The sequence below is a fragment of the Sus scrofa genome, chromosome 10 (assembly GCF_000003025.6).
Source record: "Sus scrofa isolate TJ Tabasco breed Duroc chromosome 10, Sscrofa11.1, whole genome shotgun sequence".
In the NCBI taxonomy this organism is placed as follows: Eukaryota; Metazoa; Chordata; class Mammalia; order Artiodactyla; family Suidae; genus Sus; species Sus scrofa.
Window position 1 is genome coordinate 55,076,181 of NC_010452.4, and position 24,998 is coordinate 55,101,178.

Here is a 24,998-nt window from a genome sequence, read left to right on the forward strand (position 1 = left end):
AAAACTTTATTGTCTGGGTCAATTGCTACCATTTTCCTGTCTTGCAGGGTGGGATTAAACTATTTTTTTATTTAGGTGCCCAGTTCAGCTAGCAGACTGGGGCTAAGACAAAAGACCTTTAATGTTTCAATTACAGATCTTGACTCAGAATCACAGCATTAAAGCATTTTTGAGCTACACGGAAATGGAGATCACTTACACAAACCCTCTCATTCATATATGAGAACACTGAGGATTATAGATTTTAAATGACTTGCTGATTTTTCAAGAGCAGAAACGCGACCTGGACCCAGGTCTGTTGTCGCCAGAATTATTTTTTAAATCCATTACTTGAAGAGTAGTGATAGGTCAACTATTGCAAGACACAAGATCACTGAGAGACAGAAATGGGTGGTGTTGACTACTAGATGTATTATTTCCATGGATCTGTTGAGAACCTGAGAAATTACTAGATCATTTAATTTTATACCATTGACATCTGTATTGATTCTGTCAATTCCAATTTGTTTGTGGAGTAAAAACAAATTTACTGGTTTTAAAGATGCTTTTCTCTAATGTGACTGGATCAAGCTACAATCTATTTTTTAATTAAGCAAGAAAATAATATGGACATGTTTCTAAATAGAAATATATAGAGCCTGTTATATAATCAATATAGCTAATATTTTAAGATAGTCACAATGATTAAGTTTTATATTTCTAAAACATAAATACCTGCATAATTAAAGAATACAATAATTCAAATTTACACAAGCTTAATTTTGAGCAGAAAGCCTTCTATGTTAATAAAGAAAAGTTCACTGCTATAATGCATTCTATCATTCTGTCCATAAAATAGCATGCACCATTTTTTGGTAAATATCAAGGGAAATTACTAGCTAATGTTACTTACCTATTTCTAAATTATTTTTCATGCTTCTGTTTAGTCCAAAGAAATCAAGCTACTTAAGAGTAGGGTATATATCTTTAAATGATTCCAATATCAAAGCTGTTAGGAAATTGCGTAATTTGATTTTTACAAAAGAAAATATTGTTTAAATTAGGTCCTCTTGAGCAGTTTAATTTTGCAAGAAAGAATAAATTATTAACATTAAAAACTCCCTGTAAACCTCGGAGACATCAGAAACTTAATACACTTAAGTCCAAACTCTGATTCTTCCCCTCCAAACTTTCTCATTGAGTGGTCTTCCTCATCTGTGTTCATGGAAACTCTATTACTCCAGTTATTCAGAGGAAAAAAAAAAATTTGGAAGGAGCTCTGCACATTAGCATCTGACTCCACTTTTTGATGTTTGATTCCACTGCTGACAGCCCTTCCCTTGTGTTCCACACCTGGGAAAGCCAATAAGAAAGTCCAGGTGCTCCCCCTGTTGGTAGGAGATTCAAACCACACAAGCCCCTACCTGTGCACAGGAATCCTCTTCCTGGTCCCAGCCCCTAACCACCACAGAACTCTAAACCAGTCTCCTTTCCTGGGTCTCTAAAACTTTTGGACATGCTATCAGGAGGCAGGGATCATTCTATGGCTGGATATCTCAATAATTCAGTTATAATTGGTTAGAAACAGCTTTCACTCATATGAGTCAAGATATGGGAAAGTTTGGTCACTGCTGAAACAAGATTCCTGTTCTGTCTGCATTCAAGCACTCCTACAGAGAGATCTTGTTTTCATCTTGCTCCATCATGATACCAGAATGGCTCTGTAGAATGCTGATCCTCTATGAAACTGTTTACATTAAACAGGAGAAACACCAGCTCAGAGCAACCTTAAGGCCTTGTTGACAGTTCTGGGCCAGGTCCCGGATGTCAGGGGCTGCTTTTATTTTTCTCATTTTGCAATTCTATTTATGTGGCAAGAGAGTTCAGTGGGGCAGCAAAAACCTTCCAGGTGAAATGAGAATAGAAAATAAAACCTTCTGGTTATTATCTTTGCTGTAGGTAAAAATGAGAAGACTAGTTGCTTTGGAGATACTGAAACATTTTAAAGATCTTCATATTCATTATTTTTAAAACCTCTTAATTTTTCCCTTTATGAATTTGCAGCAAAAACTTGAAAATGCCAAGATGGTGTGGGATCTGCTTTAATGTTAGCATGGAAGGAGATGATATGTGGAAAGAAATTCCATAAAGCCTTAAAGAATTGACAAAAAAAAACCCAAACAAACAAAAACAAGTGGAAGAATTGTGATTTGCATTAAGAAAAGGAAAAACATGGAAAGCAGTCTAGGGAGAAAAAAAGCCTCCAGGTTTTAAGGAGAAAGACCTAGCATGATTCCAATTGGCTGTGACTCTAGTTCAGAACAGCAGCCATCTGCAGTTATATAATTCCTGGGCAATGTTTAATAGCCACAGGCTCAGCCCTCAGCTGGGAACAAACTGCCAATTGACTGAAATACTTGTACCCTCCATTTTCTTCTTTCCAAACAGTAGCAATCTAAATATTCAAAGAGCACTTTTTCTAACAGTTATCTTGATCAACACAATAACATTTACACTAACGAAGTTACCAAATGATGTTAATTCAAAGAGATAGTTTTAGGAGTTCCTGTTGTAGCTCAGCGGGACCTGACATAGTACCTGTGAGGATGCAGGTTCGATCCCCAGCTTCATTCAGTGGGTCAAGGATCTGATCTTGCCATGGCTGTAGCATAGGCCTGTAGCTGCAGCTCTGCTTTGACCCCTAGCCCAGGAACTTCCATAAGCAGCAGGTGCAGCCTAATATTAAAAAAAAAATCTAATATTAAAAAAAAAAAGGTATTTTAAAAATAATTTATTCCTCAATTTCTTACTCAATTTTAATAGTTAACATTTAAGAAATGTTATACGAACAGTATACACTAACATTCAACTAATTCTAATGTTATATTAGAAGAGCATTCAAATAAGAAATATAAAGGCACTTGTAAAGATAAATGTTCCTTAATAACTCTGACTTGAAAGAAATTTCTGATGTCTTGGTGGTGAACAACTTTTATATCTTGAGTTTCAAGTGTATCATATATAGTAAGGTAAGAAGAGTTTGATCATTAAACATCAATATTTTCTGAAGTCTTAAATTCAACTATCAGGGAAGGGGCATGAAAACAGTCCAGTGGGTTATTTCTGCTGTCAGGAAATGTAAAATATAATAATCCTTTATTGTCTTTCAGTGTACCCAGTAGAGGCTTGAGTATTTAAGGAGAATTGTTTTTGTCTAAGACATCACAAATGGAGCTGCCACCATAATACAGAGCTAGAGCAAGAAATATGACCAAGGGATAAATCTGAAGATCAAGTCACTTTAGGAAAATTCTATTTGGTACTTTTACAAAATCAAATTTTTTAATCCCTCCTTTTATGGTTTTTGACAATCTAATATTAAACAAAAATCTTCCATATTTTTCTAGTATTCTATGATTACTTATATGATTTCATTTTTTTCTTTTTTACACATTTTAAACCTTTGATGCACCTGAAATTTGCTTTGGCATATGAATGAACGTTAAGATTTTTAAAGTGAAAAAGAGGAATACGTACACACGTACACATACACATGTGCTGGTGTATTTATTGAATATCTCTGGAAAGATACATAAGCAGTGAAGAGTCATTCTGGAAATAGGACAGAAATTAGAAGAAAATTTTTTTTTGTTCCATGCTTTTTTTGATGAGTTTTAACATGGAATGAGTGGCAAAAAATGTTGACAATTTTCTGGACACCATGGTTTATGAGAAGTGGCAGACCCAACACTCTCCACTCTGGATGGCTGTGCAAGAAGTGCTAAAATGAAGGAAGAACCAAATTTTAGCTTACAAAAGGAAATATAGGGAATGAAATGCTCTGTGAAAATATCTAAGCTCTGTATTAAGTTTGTAGTCATTTATAAGATGCAAAAGGGAGAGTCAAAAGGGAAGGTGAGACGTGATAAAAGAGAACTCGGGAGAAATCCAGTCATCCTGCTTGATCCCTGTTTCTCCCTCAATTCCCATGTTCAATCAATCACTAGCAGATTCTCCCTTGGTCTTCAAAATATCTCTTAAATCATCCACTTCATTGAAGGGATACTTGAAGGAGAGCAGGACCCTGTTGGGCTCCTGGGCACACAAGCCTTTCCATGTCCCCGTTTCTTGTTTTTTTTGGGAATAAGCTTCAGCCTCCATGACCTTGCTGAGTTCCAAAGGGCAGGGTCAAACAGGTACTAATCAGGGAAGGGTGGGGATGCAGTGACAAGGGAGAAGCAGTGCAGAAACAACAGTGCAGATTTGGGGCAGGATCCTAGTTCCTCTTCGAGGAATAAACATAACAACATTATCTGAGTTTCTGCAGAACTAAAGGGCCCAAGAAAGGAGAGCCAGAGAGGACAACCACCAGAACCAGTCCTGGAGTCACTAAATACCAACTTTGAAGAAGAATGAAAGCTTGCATCTACCCGATCCTTACCTGTGGCCCTATTTTCTATTCCCAAACTTTAAAACCACTTCCTAATTTCTCCCAAGGGAGGGCACAGTCTTTAGGGCATTAGCCTGCTTTGGCCTCCTTTGCCTGGCAAAGCAATAAAGCTATTTTTTTCTCCTTTGCCCCCAATTCTTTCTCTGTGTTTCTATTCAGTACCAGTGAGCAGAGGATGAGCTTTGGCCATATACTCATCTCTCTCTTGACTAATGAAATTATTTCCTCATTGACTGCTCTGCATTTACTCTGGTCCTCCTAAAACTCGTATCCTACATTGCAAGCCCAGTGATGTTTTCAGAATGCAAACTGGATTACCACCCTGCTTGAAAGGCTTTAAAGGCTTCCTATCACAGTTACAGTAAAGACCAAGTTTGCTATCATGACACAGAATTAACTCAGTCTGTTTGCAACTCACCTTTCCAGCCTCCCATCATGCTCTCCTTAACTCCCCATCACTAACCTACTGGCCTTCGTCCAAACCCTCCAACCACAGACACTTGACATAAGGACCATCTGCCTCTAGAGCCTTCCCCTTGAAAATCTGCAGATTTCAGCTCAATCTCCACTTCCTTCAAGAAGCTTTGATTGGTCAAATCTCTCTAATGTAATCTCTTGTCGTACCAGGTAACTCTTCTTTCAAGGACTTTTTTAACACTGTGTCTGCTTGGTCATTTGCACTATGACTCTTTCCACTGCTACTCTACAGGTCCACAGAGGATAGATACTGGCACATACTTAGAAGTGCTCGCTATACATTTGCTGGATGAACAAAAGAAAGAGTGAATGAACGAACTGAATAAAGCAAAGAAAGAGCACATAGTGAGTGAGAGCTTTCTAGGAGATAGGTGACTGGAAGACGAGTTGATATTTTGGTTGTTGGACAAGGAGGACCGGGAAAGGGCTGTGACTGGACTGATGAACTTTGAAATACTAAGATGGAGGGTATTACAGAGAGTCAGTCACCTTTGATCTCTTTGCTGTGATGAAAATGTCAAACATTTCTGCTTTCTTTTTGTTTTAGACAGTGACAATAGCTATTTAGTTTGTTCAAAACATGTATTTCCAATACTTTAAGCAATACCTATTCTGCCTATAGACAGAATTTAATAGTCACAGTCCAAATTTAATACTACCTTTATGTAATTTGATCCTATAATAAAGCAATTTCTATTTGTAACCCCTGCTGACCTGGTTAATAAAAAATTCTATATAAAGAAACTGAGGCAATTATCTAACGCAAAGGGGAAAATAAAACAGACAATCTAAGCTAAATTCTATTAGTAGGAAGCAAAACAAATCCACAGCATTTGTTTGCCTAAATGATACTCCCATTTGTGCAGTGTACTATGTTTAAAATTAATTAAACTATGTTTGAATTTGTTTTAGTTTATGTGTTTTTGACCTGGTATGTATCATTCAGAATGAGTAGAGTACAAAACCCTTTTAAAACAAGATTAAAATACAGGCTCCCTTTCCTTAAACTATGTATTATCTAACTAGGATTAAACCAATTTTCAGTATTTGTGTGTGTGTATATGTGTGTATGTTGTGTATATTACATAATTCATACATATTACATATACACCTGTGTGTGTATTTTGTGTGTGTACATATGAAAGTATTACATACGTGAATTTGCATATGAATTAAAATATGGTTAAAATGATTGAAGAGCAATTTTCAAGTAAGTGGTAAAGTTAGTCATAATGATAACTACCACTTATCAATCACCTCCTATATGTTGCCCTTTGTGGTAGGTGCCTTATGACTATTGTCTCTCATCCTCAGAACGACACTGTAAGAAACGTTATCTTCATGCTCGAATGTCACCAGTAAGGATAAGAAGGCTAAAGTGAAATTTCCACTGTTCTAAAATCAACTTTGGAATATGTATAATATAACATGTACAATATATACTATTATACATATAATAGTATACATACGATTATAGATGCATCATATCGCCTATATATATGTGGTATATGCCTGACAAAGTTACCTAACTTTATTAAATTTATTCACACAGTACAAAGCAAAATAATACCATATTAACAATAGGTTATATTAGCTATTGATAGAATGATCAAATGTTTAATTTTGTCTGGCTCTGTGGGAGGTATCTGCTGTGCATTACATCCTGTCGTTGTCAAAATCACCCCTCTGGTACACTGAACATCCTTATGGTTTTGTGCCAAGCCTGGACCATTTATCTCATATTATCAAACACTTAATCTGATGAACCCACTCCAATGAAATATGCTCCAGAGAAAGGCTAAAAGCCCTAGCTTCAGATGTCATCTCAGCTGTGAAGTTTGGTTGGTTGCTGGACCACAAATGACTCTCAGGAGCATATCGGGAAAAGTAGGACTGTTCCATTTTTTAGTGTGTGAATGAGAAGCCCTCAGCTGACACTGAGTGGGCAGTGACAATCATGAACACGGGAGTCCTGAGCGCATTGTATCACTTCCAGATTTGTAGGAGAATCTTCAAACAAAGTGTAAGATTAACAGATGAAGGAGTCAAAATGGTTAGAAACATCAGATAGTTCACCTGGCCAATTCCAGTCCCTTGGACTGAAGGCAAGTCACTTTGTCCCTTAGCTTAAAGCTTGATGAGCTGATTCACATGTCAAAGAATGAATAAACAGGATCTCAGAGATTATGCTAGGTACATTATATTAGTATTTTAATATTTTCTTTTTATCAGGAGGAACTGAAGTGGCCAAATGGATAAACTGATGGAATCAGAAGATAAAGAAAGCCTAGTACAGGGAATATAGTTACCAACTTAGAACACAAAAAACATCCTGCAGAGTTAGAATAATTAGGCTACAGGATCACTCTGATAGTATTACAAAAGGGAGGCATAAGGAAATTATGAAAAATCAGTTTTTGTAAGATAAAGTCATACTGTTTACTTAGGAGAACAATAGCGCTCCCTGACACAAAGCTGTAAAGAAATTTCTCTCATGGGTCTTGAGAATTTTAAAGTACATATATATTAAGGGAAAAAAAAAAAAAAGAAGTAACCTAAAGCTAAGTAGGTGAAGTAATCTTTATGCTAAGCTTTCACTGGAGTTCCCATTGTGGCTCAGTGGTAACGAATCCAACTAGTATTGATGAGGATTCAGGTTTTATCCCTGGCCCCACCTAATGGGTTAAGGATCTGGTGTCACTGTGAGCTGTGGTGTAGGCCAGCAGCTGCAGCTCTGATTCAGCCCCTAGCATGAGAACTAAAGAAAAAGCTAAAATAAAATAAATTTTTAAAAAAGCTTTCACTAAGACCAAACATCACAAGAGTCTTCATGTTATTGTTTCATTTATTCCTTCATATGGTAATGGATTAGCAATCACCTCCTTTGTGCCAGGCACGCTGCTCTGGCACAGGGAGTATATCGCAGTGAGGACTAGAGTGTTTGTTCTGATGGTGTTCTCCTCCAGTGGAGGACAGAGACAATGATGGAGTGTACCTTTACAGAGAGAATGACAGTAAAGAGAGTGTGGATGGAAGAGGGAGTGGCCCTTTGTAGTCATCTCTAAAGAAATAACTTTATAACATTTAAGTAGCGAACCCAAATAGAGTGAAGGAGAGAGCCATGCAAGGTGGCAGAGAGAATGACAAGTTCAAGGTCCTTGAATTTGGGAAATTGCTTAGAGTCATGGAGGGTCATTAAGAAGCCCATGTGGGAATTCTTGTTATGGTACAGTGGAAATGAATCTGATTAGTATCCACAAGGATGCAGGTTCAATCCCTGTTCTTGCTCAGTGGGTCAGGGATCCAGCATCGTTGTGAGTTTCCTTGATTGTGGCATAGGCTGGCAGCTGTAGTCTGAGAACTTTCATATGCTGCAGATTCAGCCCGAAAAAAGAAAAAAAAAAAAAAAACGAAAAAAGAAAAGAAAGTCCACGTGGATAGATGCTTAGAAGCATGGTTCTGAGCTTTGAGAGGAGAGTCAGAGGGGGCCAGGACCTTGGCTTTACTCTGAGATAGAGAGCCATTGGCAGCTTCTGTCTGTAATTAATGCCACTCCGAAAAAAACAAAAACAAAAACAAAAAACAGTCTTTGGCACATGAAAAAGAGTAGCATGAATATATAAAAGGAGGTCCTTTAGGAAGTGAATACAGCTAAGGAGGCGGTGGGTTCAGACTGGCTGGAACAAGAGGATTAAATAAGTAGTACCTGAAATTAGTGATTACTCAACACATGTGAGCTGTTATCATTGTCCTTAGAAGGGTGGCAGATTGATGTGAAAAGCGGCTAAAATTGGGAAATATTTTAAAGGGAGAGCCACAGAAATGTCTTATAGACCAAGGTAAATAGTAAGCATGGGAGAGGTCAAGAATTGCTTTTAGGTTTTCGATATGAAAAATTGGCTGAATGATATAACCATTTATTCAAGTTTTTTGTGGGGGAGGGATAGTGGAGAAAAATTGAGGCAGAATAAAGTTCTATTATCATTTACAAAAAAAGAGAGAAATTAATATCATACCAGTAATAATATAAATACCTTATTTTTATAGAACATTGACACATTATCTTAGATTGCCCTCATCTCAACTCCCAGGGAGATTAGAGATCAGTATTCCTTTATATGGATGAGAAAATTGAGCTTGAGGGAAGTGTAAATGGCTTCAAAGTCTATAAACCCGCCAAGACATATTAGCACATCATAGCATGCGCTGGCAAATACTATCTCTCATTCAACAGTTCTCTCTGGAGAAAAATCATGCTGAATTTTCCTCTAAATTTCCTGACAAGTAACCACATATGATAGACTTTAAAAGAGAAAGAGGAAGAGTCCTACGTTACATGGAATAGGTTGAGAAATGGAATGAAGGCTGAAAGAATTTAGGTAATCAAAGGAAATACGTATCATTCCTCCCAAAGTCTTTGAAAAATACAAGGAAAAAAAAACTTAAGTAAATATTAGACAAAGAATCAATGGGGAAAAAATCTAGCTTTTTTGTTCAGACTGCTGCATAATCAGGAGGCCAAAACTTTCGATGAATATATGCAAATGCAAGATAGTTTTAGGACTATGAATTCTAGTTTTGGAGAAGAAAAGCTCATTGCTAATAGTTAACTAAGCTTAGCAGCTAAAGTCACCACACTAAGGTCAATTCACAGACCTTTAGTGATTCAAAGTCTGGTTTAATTACTTCCTTTAAGCTTTCTGTGCAAAATTTTTTCCATTACTAAAATTATTGTTAAAACTGACTTCGCTTCACTACAAGGCTATTTCAAAATATAAATAAATATTTAAAGATGTTTTGGGAAAAAATGAAAAATATCAACTTTAGGTGGATACACACTTTGGTTAAAAAAAAAAACCCACTTTAATAGTCATCACATTCATTATCAGAGCAAAAATTAATTGAATGCCAACCAACACTGGACATTTGATACATATTATCTCTAATTCTCACAACACTGAAAAATAAATATTATCTTGATTTTATACCAATATTAATTAACTTGTGCAAATTCACATCACTAGTATATGACAGGGCCGGTATTTAGACCGAAATGGATCTAACATTGAAGTGTGTATTCTTTTTCATTTTAGCTCATTGCATAAGATCCTTGGCCAAATAGAAAAAACTAGAATTCACAAGAAGCAAAAGACTACCATCTATTTTAATACGGTTTAAAATAACAACTATGTATAAATTATACTAAAGATTCACTGATGATGTAATTCATTCTGTGATAGGAGAACTGAATGGCATAAGTGAACCCTACAAAAGATCAGTGACACAGGGGGAGGTAACTCTGGGCCCAGTGATAACTTCACAGAGGAGTTGGGTACTTAACTGCCTTAAAAATAAGAAGAAACACAGAGAACAGAAAACTTTCCAACAATTGACAAGTGGCATGAATATTAAGGAGAAATATAATTCCCAGCATGCTTGTGGATAAGAATTAAATCAACCTAGTTTGAGATCCAAACTAATATTTCCATAGCACTTGATAATTTACAGAACACTTTCCTATGTGTGTGCCCCTCTGGAAATATACACACGTGTGCATGACCACACTTGTTCTGCATCAAACTTGAAGAGAAATCATGTAGAGAATAAACTAGTCAATCAGTGTTGGAGCCAGAACTCAAAATCTATGTCCTCTCACTCCAAAATTCACATATGGAATTAGCAGAGATAGGACCATAAGAGACTCAGGTATTGCTTCATGGTCAAACATTTCCTCACTCTCCAGGATGAGATTAGTCTAAACTCTTGAGCACATAGTTCAAGACACCCACAAGCCAGTCCCCGCCCTCTTTCTGGCATCCTTATCTCCAGTCCTCTTTACACCATCTTCCTTTCATTCAACCAGATTATCTGTCCATTCCTCCAAACACACAAGGATCTTTATGTCCCTGAGCCCTTGATCATATTCTTCCTAGTTTTAGGTATATTTCTCTCTCTCTCCTTACAGGCTACTATTCCATTAGATCAAATGAATCCCGATTTACCAGAGCCCACATTCTTTAGGGGAAAAAAAAAAAGATAAAGAAAGAAACTGAGTGGGGTAGTCTGAATGATGCGTCATCTTTATGTTCCTGCCTAAATCTCTGGGACCTGTGAATATGTTACTTTGTGCGGGGGGAGAGGGGGATGTGATTTTGGCAGATGTGATTAAAGGTACACATCTTGGGATGGACTATTATCCTGGATTATTCAGGGGGCCTAATCTAACCACACAGGTCTTAGAAGCAAATGAGGAAGGCATAAGACTGAAGTACAAAAAGGAAAAAGAGGCAGAAGAGAGTCCAATTATGAGAGGGACATGACACACTATTTCCAGTGTTGAAGATGGAGTGAGAGGGCCACTATCCAAGGAATGTGGGTGGTCTCTAAAAGCCAGGCCCCACCTGCAGCTAAAGCCAGGAAGAGATGGGGACCTCAGCCCTGCCAACACAAGGCACCGAATCCTGCCAGCAGTCTGAGTGAGCAAGGACCTACGGCAAGAAATACATCCCTACAGCACTGCGATTCTCACTATGGGGCCCCTGTCAGACTTATGAGAAGATGAGAAATTGTTTTCTTTAAAGCCACTAAATTTGTGGCATTTTGTTAATGGCAACCATATAAAACTAATACAGTGGGACGTGGATGTTGTTATTAGGCAAATATAAGTGTGAATCCCACTTCTATTTATGTGATTCTGGGTAAGGTATGTTTTCACATCCTACTGAATTCTATCATTTGTAAAAGGAAGATAATCTTATACACCAAAATGTAGCTAAAATGTCAAACGGTGCCCTGGCATACCATACACGGCAGACTATCAGCAAACAACTGCTGTTATCATTATTACTCTTTTGATAATAGTAATAATATCATTATTATAAGATGTTATTATTTATTATTTTGAGGAGACCCTTGTAACACTGATGTTTATCATGATACTAAAGCACAACTGTGGATTTTTTTAAAAAATCATTATTCATTTACAAGAATGTCTTTTCTACTAAACCCTAAGCTTCTTACAAAAGAGCAAGAGGCTTATAGTTGTCTTTGCATCACTAAAGCTAGGACATTTTCATATCTCTACTATCCGCTCAATAAACATACGTTGAATAGAACCAATGTGGAATATCCATCTAAGATGTGTGAACTCTATTTTTTATTTTTTTGCCTAGGAAAATATTCAGTAATCCTCAGCAGAGGAGTGATATGGTTAGACTATTGTTCTAGAAAGCTTAATCTTCTGAAACTGAACACTGCACTGAAACTGGGAGTGACTGGAGGCAGTGAGACAAGTTAGGTTTCGATTAGCTTCTTTCATCTGATACTTAACATTATCAGGAAGCTGACACAGAGAGGTAAAGGGAGTTAATTAAGGCTCTACTTTTAACCCTGAGCTAAAGGGTTAAAAAAAAAATTCAAGTCCAATATTTTCCCACTACATAGCATTGTTACCTATGGTTCAGAGTCTAATGGTAAACTTTAACAATGAATCCTAAAAAGCAATATCTCCTGCCAGACAGTACCCACTTTTCAAAGTGCAATGGGAGATGAACTAAGGACAGCCTCCCCTGGTCCAGCTTCATCTTCAAGGAAGCACTAATTCAGAGGACTGTAACTGAATTAGTTTGACCTCAGATCAAGTGCTGCTACTCCTGCGAGTCTACGCCTACAGTAGTTTCTGGTTACATTAGGTCTCATGAGACTAATGATACTATGAATAATGAAGAACCAAGTATAATAAGAATTACTGGAGGCAGTGATTATAAGTAAGGATGGTTAGCTTAAAAGGATTCTTTGAATCAAGGAGACACACCTCTCAGGAGCCAATAGCCAGTTCATCCGTTCTCTCAGTACGTGTGATTGAGACAAAGAAACCATGGTTTGTCTGCACTAGGACATAATAAGACTTCATCACTCATTATCTATGCCCCCACTTTTGTCAATATATCACCTAAACAGTCTAATTACAATAAAGTGAACTGTGGGTGGGGCCGTATGGTTGTTTTTAGAACAATCAAACCAGGATGCCAATAAACTGGGTTTTATTTTCAAAGACACTGAGGCAAAATATGCATTAAAAATATTCTCTAATAATTTTAAGAGTCAACTTAAATTCAGCTATAATAAATTATAAATTCTTTTAAAATATATATCTTGGATTGGGGGCTGATTCACGTAGGGACTGTCAGGAAATGTACAATATAATCATACAATATAATTGTACAATGTAATATGATCCCTGACTTTGATAAAGTTTAAGTCTTTCTAGTGGAGTAAGACATTCATACATGAAACATAATAAAGACCGTGGTTGCTGATTACTACTGGTCTAAGGCAAGAGTCTTTCAGAGTTCTTGGGGCTGGATGGCTGCTGCCACCCAGTGGACATTATCAGCTTTTAGTCTGACCAAGCCATGGATGAACCAAGTCCATGCATCCTTGAGAAACTCCTGGAAGGTTTACCAGGTTGCCAAAGTAGTCAAGGCTTCCTCTGTTGGAGAGGCAGAGGTTCTAAAGATGTGCCTGTGACCTTTTTGCATAAGGAAGACACAACCACAGAACAAAATGAGAGTCTCTCTTGAGTATACACCATCTCCATCTCATAAAAGACTGTTGAACCTTTGCAACCCCATAGATAGCACCTGAGTGGCCCCCAAAACCAATATGGGAATACTTGGACACAGCGTTACCTAGAAATCCTGTGAAAGGTATTTGATGTCCAAAAGTTCCCAAGAGCAGGCCAGGATCTGTTTCTTGAATGAATGTATTCAGTAGACCTATGGTGAGGTAGAAGCTACATCCCTTTGCTAGAGGCTCTAATCAGTGTAGTTATCAGTAATAGACACCTGTAGTTCAGAGGGGGCCTTGGGAATTTAGGCCCCAGGAAGAAGCTGCTAGGACAGCCTGTAGCATTATTTCTAGCACTGAGTGCTGTTTAAGACCTCAGCTGGTACATTCTCTGGTCAACATGTACAAAATCCATAGATGGGGCAACACTGTTCCTAATACTCAGATGATCTGATAAGTGCTGGTCTTTCTTTGGAGCAGGTGCAGGGCAAATGCATTTTCCTTTCCAGTCTTAGGGATCAGTCTTGAACCTCAAACCTACATTGTTTCTCAGAATTTGACTTGGGTGTCAAGACTTGTGAAGAGATTTTACCCAATTGCAAGTTAATAAGTTAGCTTATCATAGTTGTATAGATGCTATTTATGAGAAAACACAAGTCTCCTCGGTCAGAGCTGAAGGACAGTTTACTATTCACAGTAATAGAAGTAGCCAGTGTACTGTCACTTTTTGCATGCATTGGTTCCCTGAATCTGTTTCCACAGGATGAGATGAAGAATACATAGGACCTGCATGAGTAGGTGGTTGCTTTATAGAAGAACTCTGAGCATAAGGAACCTGAATCTTCATCATGGGCAGTAAACATGTCTACCTTTAGCTTCAGAAAGAGAAACTGGACATTCCAATGCTGCTGGCAAACCTTAACTTTGATTTGGAGGGAGACAGTGTTTGTATCTTTCCAGGCTGCTTATATACAAACATCCTCATAGAGACAGTTCAAAACAAAGAGCAGTCAGTGCCTTGCTTTTCAAAATGTGTGGAAATGCAAGACATCCATGGAAAATTGTCTCTCAACACTGGGCTATCAGTCCCTGACATTTCACCATATTAAGAAGTCATTCCTGGGGTCTCACATGAGTCGGTATCCACTCAAAAGCCATTGTCATCTATTCTCTCTGAGGCCTATGAGCATTATATCATGAATACGACGGAACCAATTAGCCTGTAAGGGAGAGTACTATTTTTTTTTTCTATGTCTCAAGACATCCATTGGTGGCATATAGGAGAATTCAAACACTCTTGCTGCTTGCAATAAGAATGTTCACAATTTTGATGAGAAATGCTTGTATACAAAAAGGCTGGTGCTGAAGCAATTACGATATATGCAGAAAATGAATAAAATGAACGCATAAATACTAGTCAAACTACCACAAAAGTAGAAAGGCAGAAAAATCACTTGGAGAGCTGTGATTTTCATCCAAGCAGCAAAGACAGCTGGGGCAATTTTATGATTTATTTCGATGTGCTTTCAGTGTAATTCCCAAGTGGTAAGAGGTCATGATTCCAGTCTTACTATCCGCATAAAGCCTGCATTGTTTAAAGAGAGGACGAGAGGGAGGGTGGGAAGAGGGAACAAGGGAGAGAAGGGAAGAGGAGGAATGAGTTTATTTTAAAAAAAGTCACTCTCAGCTCTTTCTTGCTGAAATAAATGATATCAACAACCAAGAATAATAATGACATGGTACACAACTATACCCTCATCTACTGGAGTCTCCTTATTTCTGTGGCTTTCGCAGAGAAGGCTTTGGTGTTTGGTGTGTTTTATGGTTCTTAGTTCTCCAGGCACATGAGGCTTACTGCTATTTCATGTTATAAACTCACTAAAGAGAAATAGCTCTCCTCTAAGAACATTCAAGGGTTCTTTCAGAGAAGGAAACGAAGGACAGCATAACATCAACCAGGTATTTATCTAGAAGCCTATGGACTGGCTTTGTGTGTGAGACAAACTATTCTGTGGTTAGTTTATTAAGAAAAAAAAAAATGCTCTTGAGTGTTCTCCATGGTAAAGTCACAACACAGCAATTCATTTATGTGATGCTTCCTTTCCTATTACATTAGCAATACTGGTCTCTGGGCAGTGCACTCACTTGATAGGACAGCAAAGAAGAGCACTCTTACTCCCAACAACAGATTGTATAAAGGAATCGGGAAATCATTTCTTTTTAGAAGAGGTTGGAATTAAGAGCATTTAGGTAAAACCGACACATTTGAAACCAATTGAGAGTTGCCATGAAAGTAGCACCTACTGTGATAATTGTGATAATTTTTCTATGTTTTCATTTTAACTCAGTTCAAAATGTTTTTGAGTTTCCCTTGTGATGTTGCCTTCTTTTTTTTTTTTTCTTTTCTTTTTAGGGCCGCACCCACAGCATAAGGAGGTTCCCAGGCTAGGTGTCCACCTGGAGCTACAGCTGCCAGCCTATGCCACAGCCATAGCAATATCAGATGCGAGTCGCATTTGTGACCTACACCACAGCTCACGGCAATGCTGGACCCTTAACCCACCAAGTGAGGTCAGGGATCGAACCCCAAATCTCATGTTTCCTAGTCAGATTCGTTTCCGCTGTACCACAACAGAACTCCTGTGATGTCTTCTTTGGTGGCTGACATAGAAGGGTGTGGCCTAATTTCGTGTATATGGAATATTCCAGACAGGACACTATTAACACCTAATTAAATTCCCTTGTGTTTAGCGAAAATGCTCTGTGTGATGCCATTCATTTCAACTTACTGAGACTAGTTTTAAGGTTCAACATCTTGCTGAATGTTCCATGTGCACTTGAAATCAGTGTTTTTGCTATAGCTGCATGTAAGCTCTCTGCTGTTATGTTACAGATTTCCACAGTATGAATTTATTATTTCAATGTTTTAGTTGTTAGAAGTCTGGACAGGCTATACTGGCTTTTCTGCTTAAAGTCTCCTAAGGCTGAAGTCAACATATTGGTTGAGTTAGACTCTTATCCGAAGAGTCTGCAAAAAATATTCCTGGAAGGTCATTCAGCTCATTAACAGAATTCAGTGACTTGAAACTGGAGATGCGAGATCCAAGTTTCCTTGCTCTTTATGGGTCAGGAACTACTTTTCTATTCCAAAAAACCACCTACCCTTCATTTTCAAAGCGAGCAACAACTTTAGCCCATCATCAAGAGAAAATGCTTCTTTTTGTTGTTGTTGTTTTTGGCTATACCTGTGGCATGTGAAATTCCTGGGCCAGGTATCAAACCCGTGCCACAGCAGTGACTTGAGTCACCACAGCAACAGTGCTGGATGCTTAAAACCTAGCCCACCAGAAAACTTCCCCAAATGCTCTGATTTTGACGGGGCTCACCTAAATTGAACTCATGGGGGCTAATTTCCTTTTGGAAAGGTACACTGACTTGAGACTTTCATCACATAAGCAAAACACCTTGGATTAGTGTTTGACTCAGTAAACATGGAACAGAATCCTTGGTATGGGGTGGAAAGTCATCATGAGAAGTCTGTCAGTGAGAGGCTGCTCGAGGTGTCCTATAAATGCAAATTATCATAAAATGATTGGTCATGTTTTTCAAGCCTTCTGTATCTTTGCTGATTTTTCTCTATTGTTCTCTCAATTACTGAGAACGAATACTAAAATATCATAACACAATTGTAATTTTTCTATTTCTTTTTTCAGTTCTGTCAATTTTCCCTTCATGTATTTTGAAAGTGCTGTTGAGGGCATACACTTTTAGAAATGCATGGGTTTTTTTGATGACTTGACACTTTTATGATCATGAAATTTCCCTTTTTATCCCTGGCAATAATTCTTTTTTGAAATCTATTTTGTGTGAAATTATTACAGCCACTTCAGCTTTATTTTTATTAGTGTTTACATGCTACCTCCTTTTCTATCATTTCCCTCTTTTATTTCTTTATTTTTAAAGTGTGTTTCTTTGTTTCTTTTTAGGGCTGCAGGTGAGGCATATAGAAGTTCCCAGGCTAGGGGCCAAATTGGAGCTGGAGCTTCTGGCCTGCACCACAGCCACAATACCACCAGATCTAAGTGGCATCTGTGACCTACACCAGAGCTCAAGGCAATGCCAGATCCTTAACCCGCTGACAGGGCCAAGGTTCAAACCTACGTCCTCATGGATGCTAGTCTGGTTTGTTTCCACTGAGCCACAATGGGAACTCCATAAAGTGTGTTTCTTATAGGGGCATGTAGTTAAGTATTGCTTTTTAATCTAATATATGCTTTTTAATTGTTTAGATTTTTAATACTGAAGATTTAAATTTTCATTGTAATTATTTTTTATCTGCCCATGGATTCCTTGTTCTCTATCTTTCCCACATTTTCTTTCACTTCTATTTTATATTTTTAAAAATTATACAGGCATTATTTTGTATTTTATCTCTTGCATTAATTTTCTCTTTGTTATAACTGTCCTTCATTCCTTTACTAATTTGAGTAACTTTTAAAAATCATTTTATCATCTCTCTTGGCTTATTAGTTTACTACATTTTTGATTTTGAGTCCTCTTTGATTTAAAATATTCATCTTTAAATTATAATAGTCTATTCTCAACTAATATTATCTCTGTTGAAATACAGAGTGAGAATCTTAAAAAGTATGCCTACTTACTCATTCCTTCCGTTGTGCTTGTGCTGTCATATATTTTACTACTTTGTTGTTTTTTATGTAAATTTCACAATGCATTATACATATCATTCCATTAAACAGTCAATTACCTTTTAAAGCTTTTTTAATGAGAAAAAGATGATCTATTAATCCACATATCTAGCATTTCTGGTGTTCTTCATTTCTCATTTAGATTGGAGTTTCTAGATGATATTATTTCCTTTCACCTGTAGAAATCCTATTAACAGTTCTTCTACTGTAAGTAGGGTGGTGAGGAATTCTCTCAGCATTTATAAAAAGTTTCCATTTAATTTTGAGGGCTGATTTTACAGTCCTCTCTCTCTATTGTTCTAGCAATTTGATTCCTCATGTCTTAATGGCTTTCTTTTTATTTAACCTGTTTGGTGTCCACTAAGCTTCCTGAATCAGTGGGTCCAAATAGAATTCACCAACTATGTGAATATGTGAATACTGCAGATATTTCTTCAAATTATTCCCTTCCCTTCCCTTCATTCTAGGATTCAAACTATCAATATTTTAATTTACTTGATATTTTCTTGAAGGTGACTAAAGTTTGGGTGTGATGATGGGCATTGAAAATCTAACTCTATTGAGTGTCTCACTGTTTCTTCCATTTAAAGATGGCAGAATAGGAAGTCCTAGCCCCTTTCCACCTACAGAAATACCAACAATCACATATGAACCAAAATACTTATATGAGAAGTCTGGAACCCAGTTAAGCAGTTACAATACTCCAGACCACCAGAAAACTGACAACAGACTGGTTGAAATGGATGAGAAGAGCAATTTCACTTTACCTGCTTCAGCCCCTCCCCCCAAATTTGTACAGTTCAGAACCAAGAGAGATGCTTCTTGATTGTTAGCCTTTGATTCCATCCTTGGGCAGTGGTGTATGCATCTGATGTACCCAAGAGAGATGGAGCAGTGGTACGAGCATCCAATATCCCAGCCTTTCAGTGCACTGCCAGGGGATGGGTGTCTATTTCACCTCACTTAGAGCATTCATGGAACCGGCACAATTTTAATGCCTGGAGGTGGCTAAAAATGAAGAAATGGGGCACACAGCTTATTGCTGCCGGCATGACTCTGTAAGATCAGGAGAAGGGGTCCCTCTGCACAGCCTTGATGTGTGGTCAGAGGGAAAAGAGTGAGTCCTCCTCAACATTCTATTCTTTCCAGTGCACAGTCCTGGGGACTGGTTCATATCTTACCTCACCAACTGCTATGGTTTGGTGGGGGCAGATAAAAACAAAGGAAAAGAGACTAGTGGCTTACTGCACCCAGCATGGCCTTGAAACATAGGGAGAAGGTGTAGAAGTCAATGTTTTCCACAAGGAGGGAAGGAAGTGTTGCGAGACATGTTTTTATAATATTTTCTTAGCCTCTTTGCTGAAAACTCCATCTTGTCCTTCCTTAGTCTGGTCTTCCTGCTTGAGAAACAGTCACGGTAATGGTAAATGACTTAAGCTTAAGAACAAAGACCTAAAGGCATAAGCTATTCATAGGGTCAGCTGAATGAGGACATAACACATTGGTCTAGGTACATTGGACCTGTGCAGATTGGCACGTCATTTGCACAAGCATGGTATGTCCTCTAAAGAATAAGAGAAAGAGGAACCTCAAGGCCAAGTGGTTTATGAGTGATCCTTAAGCAGAATATGCATTAGAAAAGAGAACCAAGGTGCAAACCTAGGCACATAGGGTTGCCACAAATAGGCATGCCCTTTGCGGAAGCACAGCGAGGATTCTCTGAAATGCTATGCATAGATAGCTAACTCAAATGCTAATGATTCTTAAAGGCCTAAAGTTTAGAGTAAAAGTTTAACCATCTACCAGCTAAGTGACTTTTAAAATAATAAAAGAACTTATAAAACAATAATAAAAAAACCCTATATCCTGCACCTACAACCCCCTTTTCACTTGACATAATCCTCAAGAGCACAATAAAAGCAGTGTGGTTTCTTGAGGCTGGGCTCTGGTCCCCGAGAGCTTGAGTCCCCCAGTTCCCACCTTTACTTAAGATAAATGTCTCTGTGTCTTGTTTTATGTTAACTTTTTTTCCTTAAGTTCCACAGCACCCGTTCTTCAGCCCCGTCCTGCTGAGCTGGTCTCTGCAGGAGAGGAACAGAGAAATCTCAGACACAGTACAGCAGTAAAGACATAAGAAGGAACAAGAGATTATAGGATCCTGTGAAAAAGGAACCAGGCTGTTATTCTGCTTAGGAATTTACACTCACAAGTCCCAAAAATACAATCCGTAGGAAAAATTGTGAGAAGCTCCTAGACTGTCTAGCTGGGCCCACTGTTGAAGGTCTTTCGCTGTTGACCTACAAGCCTGGAAGAGGTGGCTATTTGTTCAAAGGACACCAATACAAAACTACGATGAACATGGAGATTCAAGAACATATGACATAATAAAGGAATAAAAACAAATCTCTACTACCTGGCCTCAAGAAAGGAGTTCTATCAATTGTCTGACAAAGAATTACAAATAGTGCAGTGAGTTATAAGAGGACACAGATCACCAAATAAAATCAGGAAAATGATACATGAAAGAATATTGACAATGAAGCAGAGACTATACAAAGCAACCAAAGTTCTGGAGCTAAAAGATACAATAATGGACTAAAAAAGTCAATAAAGAGCCTCAGCAGACTTGACCAAATAGAAGAATCAGCAAATTCAAAAAGAAGTCATTTGAAATTATCCAGTCAGGGAGAAAGGGGCAGAAAGTCTATATAATGAAATAATGGCTGAAAATCTCCCAAATCTCTGAGGGAAAAAAATGGACATCCAGATACATTAAATCCAAAAAACACTGAGGGGGATGAATCAAGAGATGTCTACATGGAAACATATTATAATAAAAATGTCACAATTTAAAGACAAAGAGTTTTAAATTTTAAATAACTTTTACAAAACCATTATTTCTTTAAAAAATTCTGTTATAAAACAATATATTAATTTGTGTTCTCATAGAAAGTGATTTAAGACAAGGATGTGCACTAGAATAGTTTAGATAGTCGTTTGAGAGGTAAAGAAAACTCCACTAAGTGAGGAGAGAAATAAAAAAGAAAGGCAGGAGTTCCCATCGTGGCGCAGTGGTTAACGAATCCAACTAGGAACCATGAGGTTGCGGGTTCGGTCCCTGGCCTTGCTGAGTGGGTTAAGGATCTGGCGTTGCTGTGAGCTGTGGCGTAGGTTGCAGACGTGGCTCGGATCCCACGTTGCTGTGGCTCTGGCGTAGGCCGGCGGCTACAGCTCCGATTCGACCCCTAGCCTGGGAGCCTCCATATGCCGTGGGAGCGGCCCCAGAAAAAGGCAAAAAGACCAAAAAAAAAAAAAAGAGAAAAAGACCAAAAATAAAATAAAAATTAAAAATCCGAATATAATTAAAAAAAAAAAAAAAGAAAGGCAGGCAGCCAATTAAGATGCATAATCAAGTCATTTGTTAGCGTAAGAGGTTACTTACTTCCACTGAAGAATTTGGGGACAAGTTTAGAGTGGATGGTTCAGAGACATTTGCCCTCCTCCACCATATGGGAGCCAGAAAGCAGGGTATTTACATACCTGCTCACATAGCTATGGGCTCAGGCTTCTGGGCAGCCAGGCATGGATTTCCTGGCACTTCCTACTTGACCTACTTGGCTTCTGTGGGCAGAGGAAGCTCACAAGCAAAGCAATGCAGGTTCTGGCATTTGGAAGTCAGTTTTCACACCCTCAAGTGGGAAGAATGAACAAGGGGATATGGGCAGGGCACTGTCACTTTTGATTCCCTAGTGTCATGCAATTATTTTTGAGTGGTTGACTCTTTTCTCTTTTTCACATGTTCTTTCAGTGTGTACCCTTGGGGGATTTCATTCGCCCCTCTGAGATTATTTAATGCTACCGACCTCGTGGAGTTTATACTAAGGGCAAATGAGAGAATGTTTATCTCAGAGACAGGCACACAGTAAAGAGTTGATCATTTTTTGGCCTTTGTCTAGTTCTTGTTGAGGAAAGTACAAGGAAGTTTAGTACTGAGTGTTGAGATAGATTCTGTCAGAAACTGTAATGGGTTCCTGCTTGATTAATTTTTTTTGGCGGGGGGAGATGGACAGTGCCTCAGATATATAGACGTTCCCAAGCCAGGGATCGAACCTGCACCATAGCAGCAACCAGAGCCACAGCAGTGATGACACAGGATCCTTAATCTACTATACCATTAAGGAACTCCCCTACTTCATTTTTACTGAAAGTTCCAGCAAACCTGGGTGGTGACAAAGTGTCAGTAGGGCTAGGAGAACAGGAAGAAGAGCTGAGAGCTTCATGTCTACGCTGTAGAGGATTTCTGTTCCGTTTGATGTTTGCTGGGGTCTCCCACTATCCCTATGTTTGACCTGGTAACAGAAATTATTTCTGGCCCCTATATTCTGACCTGGCATGATTGTCCAAATTAATCATGAGCACAATTGCACAGGCTCTTTTGTTTCCAACCCGACATGACCTCTAAATACCACCCCCCACACTGCCTCCTCTATTTGGCAGCTGCTTATAGGAACTGGCAGCTGCCACCAGGCTTCTTCTGGAGTCCTTCCACTGATGTCCTAGAGAAGGTGTTTTGGTTCACAGGTGGAGAGTCTGGGACGAGCCATCCTTTTCTTCAGCTGTTGCTCTCTGAAGTCCATCTAGGAGAAACTCCTCCATAATTCTGGTATAGATAGGCTGCTGGTACCCAGTTTCCAATGTCCATGCAGATTCCTACTCTCCTGGCCACCATTTGTAGCACAGGCACCATGGCAAGTGCCTCTAAGCATCTGAAGAAGTCTTCCTGTCTAATTTTTTTATACTTACTAATTTAAAACATTAATCAGAGCTATCCAACTTTGTACCTAATTCTTCTTTATTTATTTTCATATTAGGACTTGTCTTTACAACATTTTTGAAGTTCCTTGAAGACAAGCACATAAGGTTATTTTCTTTTTATCAAAGTCGAGCATAGAAATGTTTGTATAAATAGTTGGCAATGAATATTTAATTTCATATGTTATATATATATATATTTTGTCATTGAGGCAAAGAGTTTGGCTACATTCTACCCGAGGTACAATACCCTTACCTCTAGAAAATACGATTAAAATGGGACTTATTTACCATTAGCCCTATCATCACCAGATAGCCCACTATGACTAAAGATAGTAGAAACATATATGGATCTCTCAATAGATACCGATCTAAACTGGCTTGCTATTCTAGCACTCATAATAAATAATAGATTGAATATCACAATTATTTGATTTTGGAATCTTGAAGATGCCTTGTCTAAACATATTGGATCACTTTGCTCAAGAGGCTCTACACAGTGAACCACATCCATACTATCCATTGCAGCAATCTTTACTGCACTGTTATCTTAAACGAAAATGTCAAATCATACGATACTCCTTCTTTCTTTAGATAAAAATAAACGGCTGAATTGAACTACAGATATGTCTCTCTTTAGGGCAAAAATATGTTAAGGACTGTGTAGGATGTGTGTTAAATATGTTAAGCCTTAGAGCAGTGGAATTTTCACACATCATTAAAAGAGATGCCAAGATTAAAACACAACAGCAAACAAGAATTGCCAATGTACACAGTCACCACTGTGTACAATCCTTTAAATAATACTTAAAGGATTATTCAAAAGTAAAGATTTCTTTGAGTTCCTGCTGTGACGCGGTGGGTTAAAAATCCAACTACCATGGTTCACGTCACTGCAGAGGCGCAGGTTCTAAAGGATCTTTCATTGCTACATCTGTGGCTTGGATTCAGTTCCTGGCTCGGGAACTTCCACATGCCATGGGTGTGCCCATTATAAATAAATAAATAAATAAAGATTTATTTTGTGTGAGGGGAAAAAAAATGTATGGTGGTTCATATCTCTGTATCCTATTTCAGCACCGCCATCATTAATATAAACTTTAATACTATTTTGGAAGAGAATTATGTGCAAAAATATCTAGTCCATATAATCCATGTTGGCTTGTCGAAATAAACCAGCACACTCAAGGCTTTTTAGCTCCTCTGTCTACTTCCCAATGAAATTAGCTTACAGCAATTAGAAATAACTACTTCTATTACGCACAATGATCCCTGGCAAAGATTCCAAAACAGAAACTAACCAGATTAATACGTATGTATCATGCTGTCTTTCTATGTCTCACTTGGTGTTGGTGTTTGTAAGGCCTTAACACATGAATCCATTCTTCGTTTTGCACCTGTAGCAGAATGCTTATCTTCACATCTTTATATTCAACACTCTCGCCAATATTTTGTGTCTATTTTCTTTACTTTCTATTTTTAGATTATGTAGCATTTTTATACTTTTCCGCATGTCTCTGACAAAAGAACTCTTCATTTTAAATTGGGACAATAGTGCCCTGTTCATTGGACTTTGTTAAGAAGAAGAGCCGGGCAGTAAGAGTGGGACGTTATGCTATTGAACTTATTCCGTCATTCCTGCAACAAACATGAACTTAGGCCTGATTGTCCATAACAATATTAAGCAGTCATTAAAATGGCAGAACACTCTGTTATAAAACTGGATTTCTCTAGTATCTGGAGGATTATGAGAATTCCTTTTGTCTACAATGTCTTATTTATATTCAGCCATACATATTTCTGACAGCTTTTAATCTTTCAGGTCCATTAATGAGACTGAAGCATATGACTACAGATAAATATCTGCACAGAGCCCTTCACGGACTCAGAATATTTCCTGATAGCCTCACAGAAAGGCTGAGCTTGTTGTGAACCATGAAAGAAAATAGTTATAAAATTTGGCTCCCTTTTGAGTCTCTGTTACATAAATCCTCATGTTTGTA

General features: G+C 38.1%; 1 protein-coding gene across 1 annotated transcript in view; it reads right to left on the minus strand.

Annotated features, from left to right (window-relative positions):
* The window catches only part of MALRD1 (MAM and LDL receptor class A domain containing 1), a 598,238-nt gene that overhangs the window by 293,375 nt on the left and 279,865 nt on the right, over positions 1-24,998 (minus strand). The window contains 1 exon segment of the mRNA XM_021064964.1: positions 17,548-17,563. Within this exon segment, the coding sequence (XP_020920623.1) occupies positions 17,548-17,563 (16 nt within the window).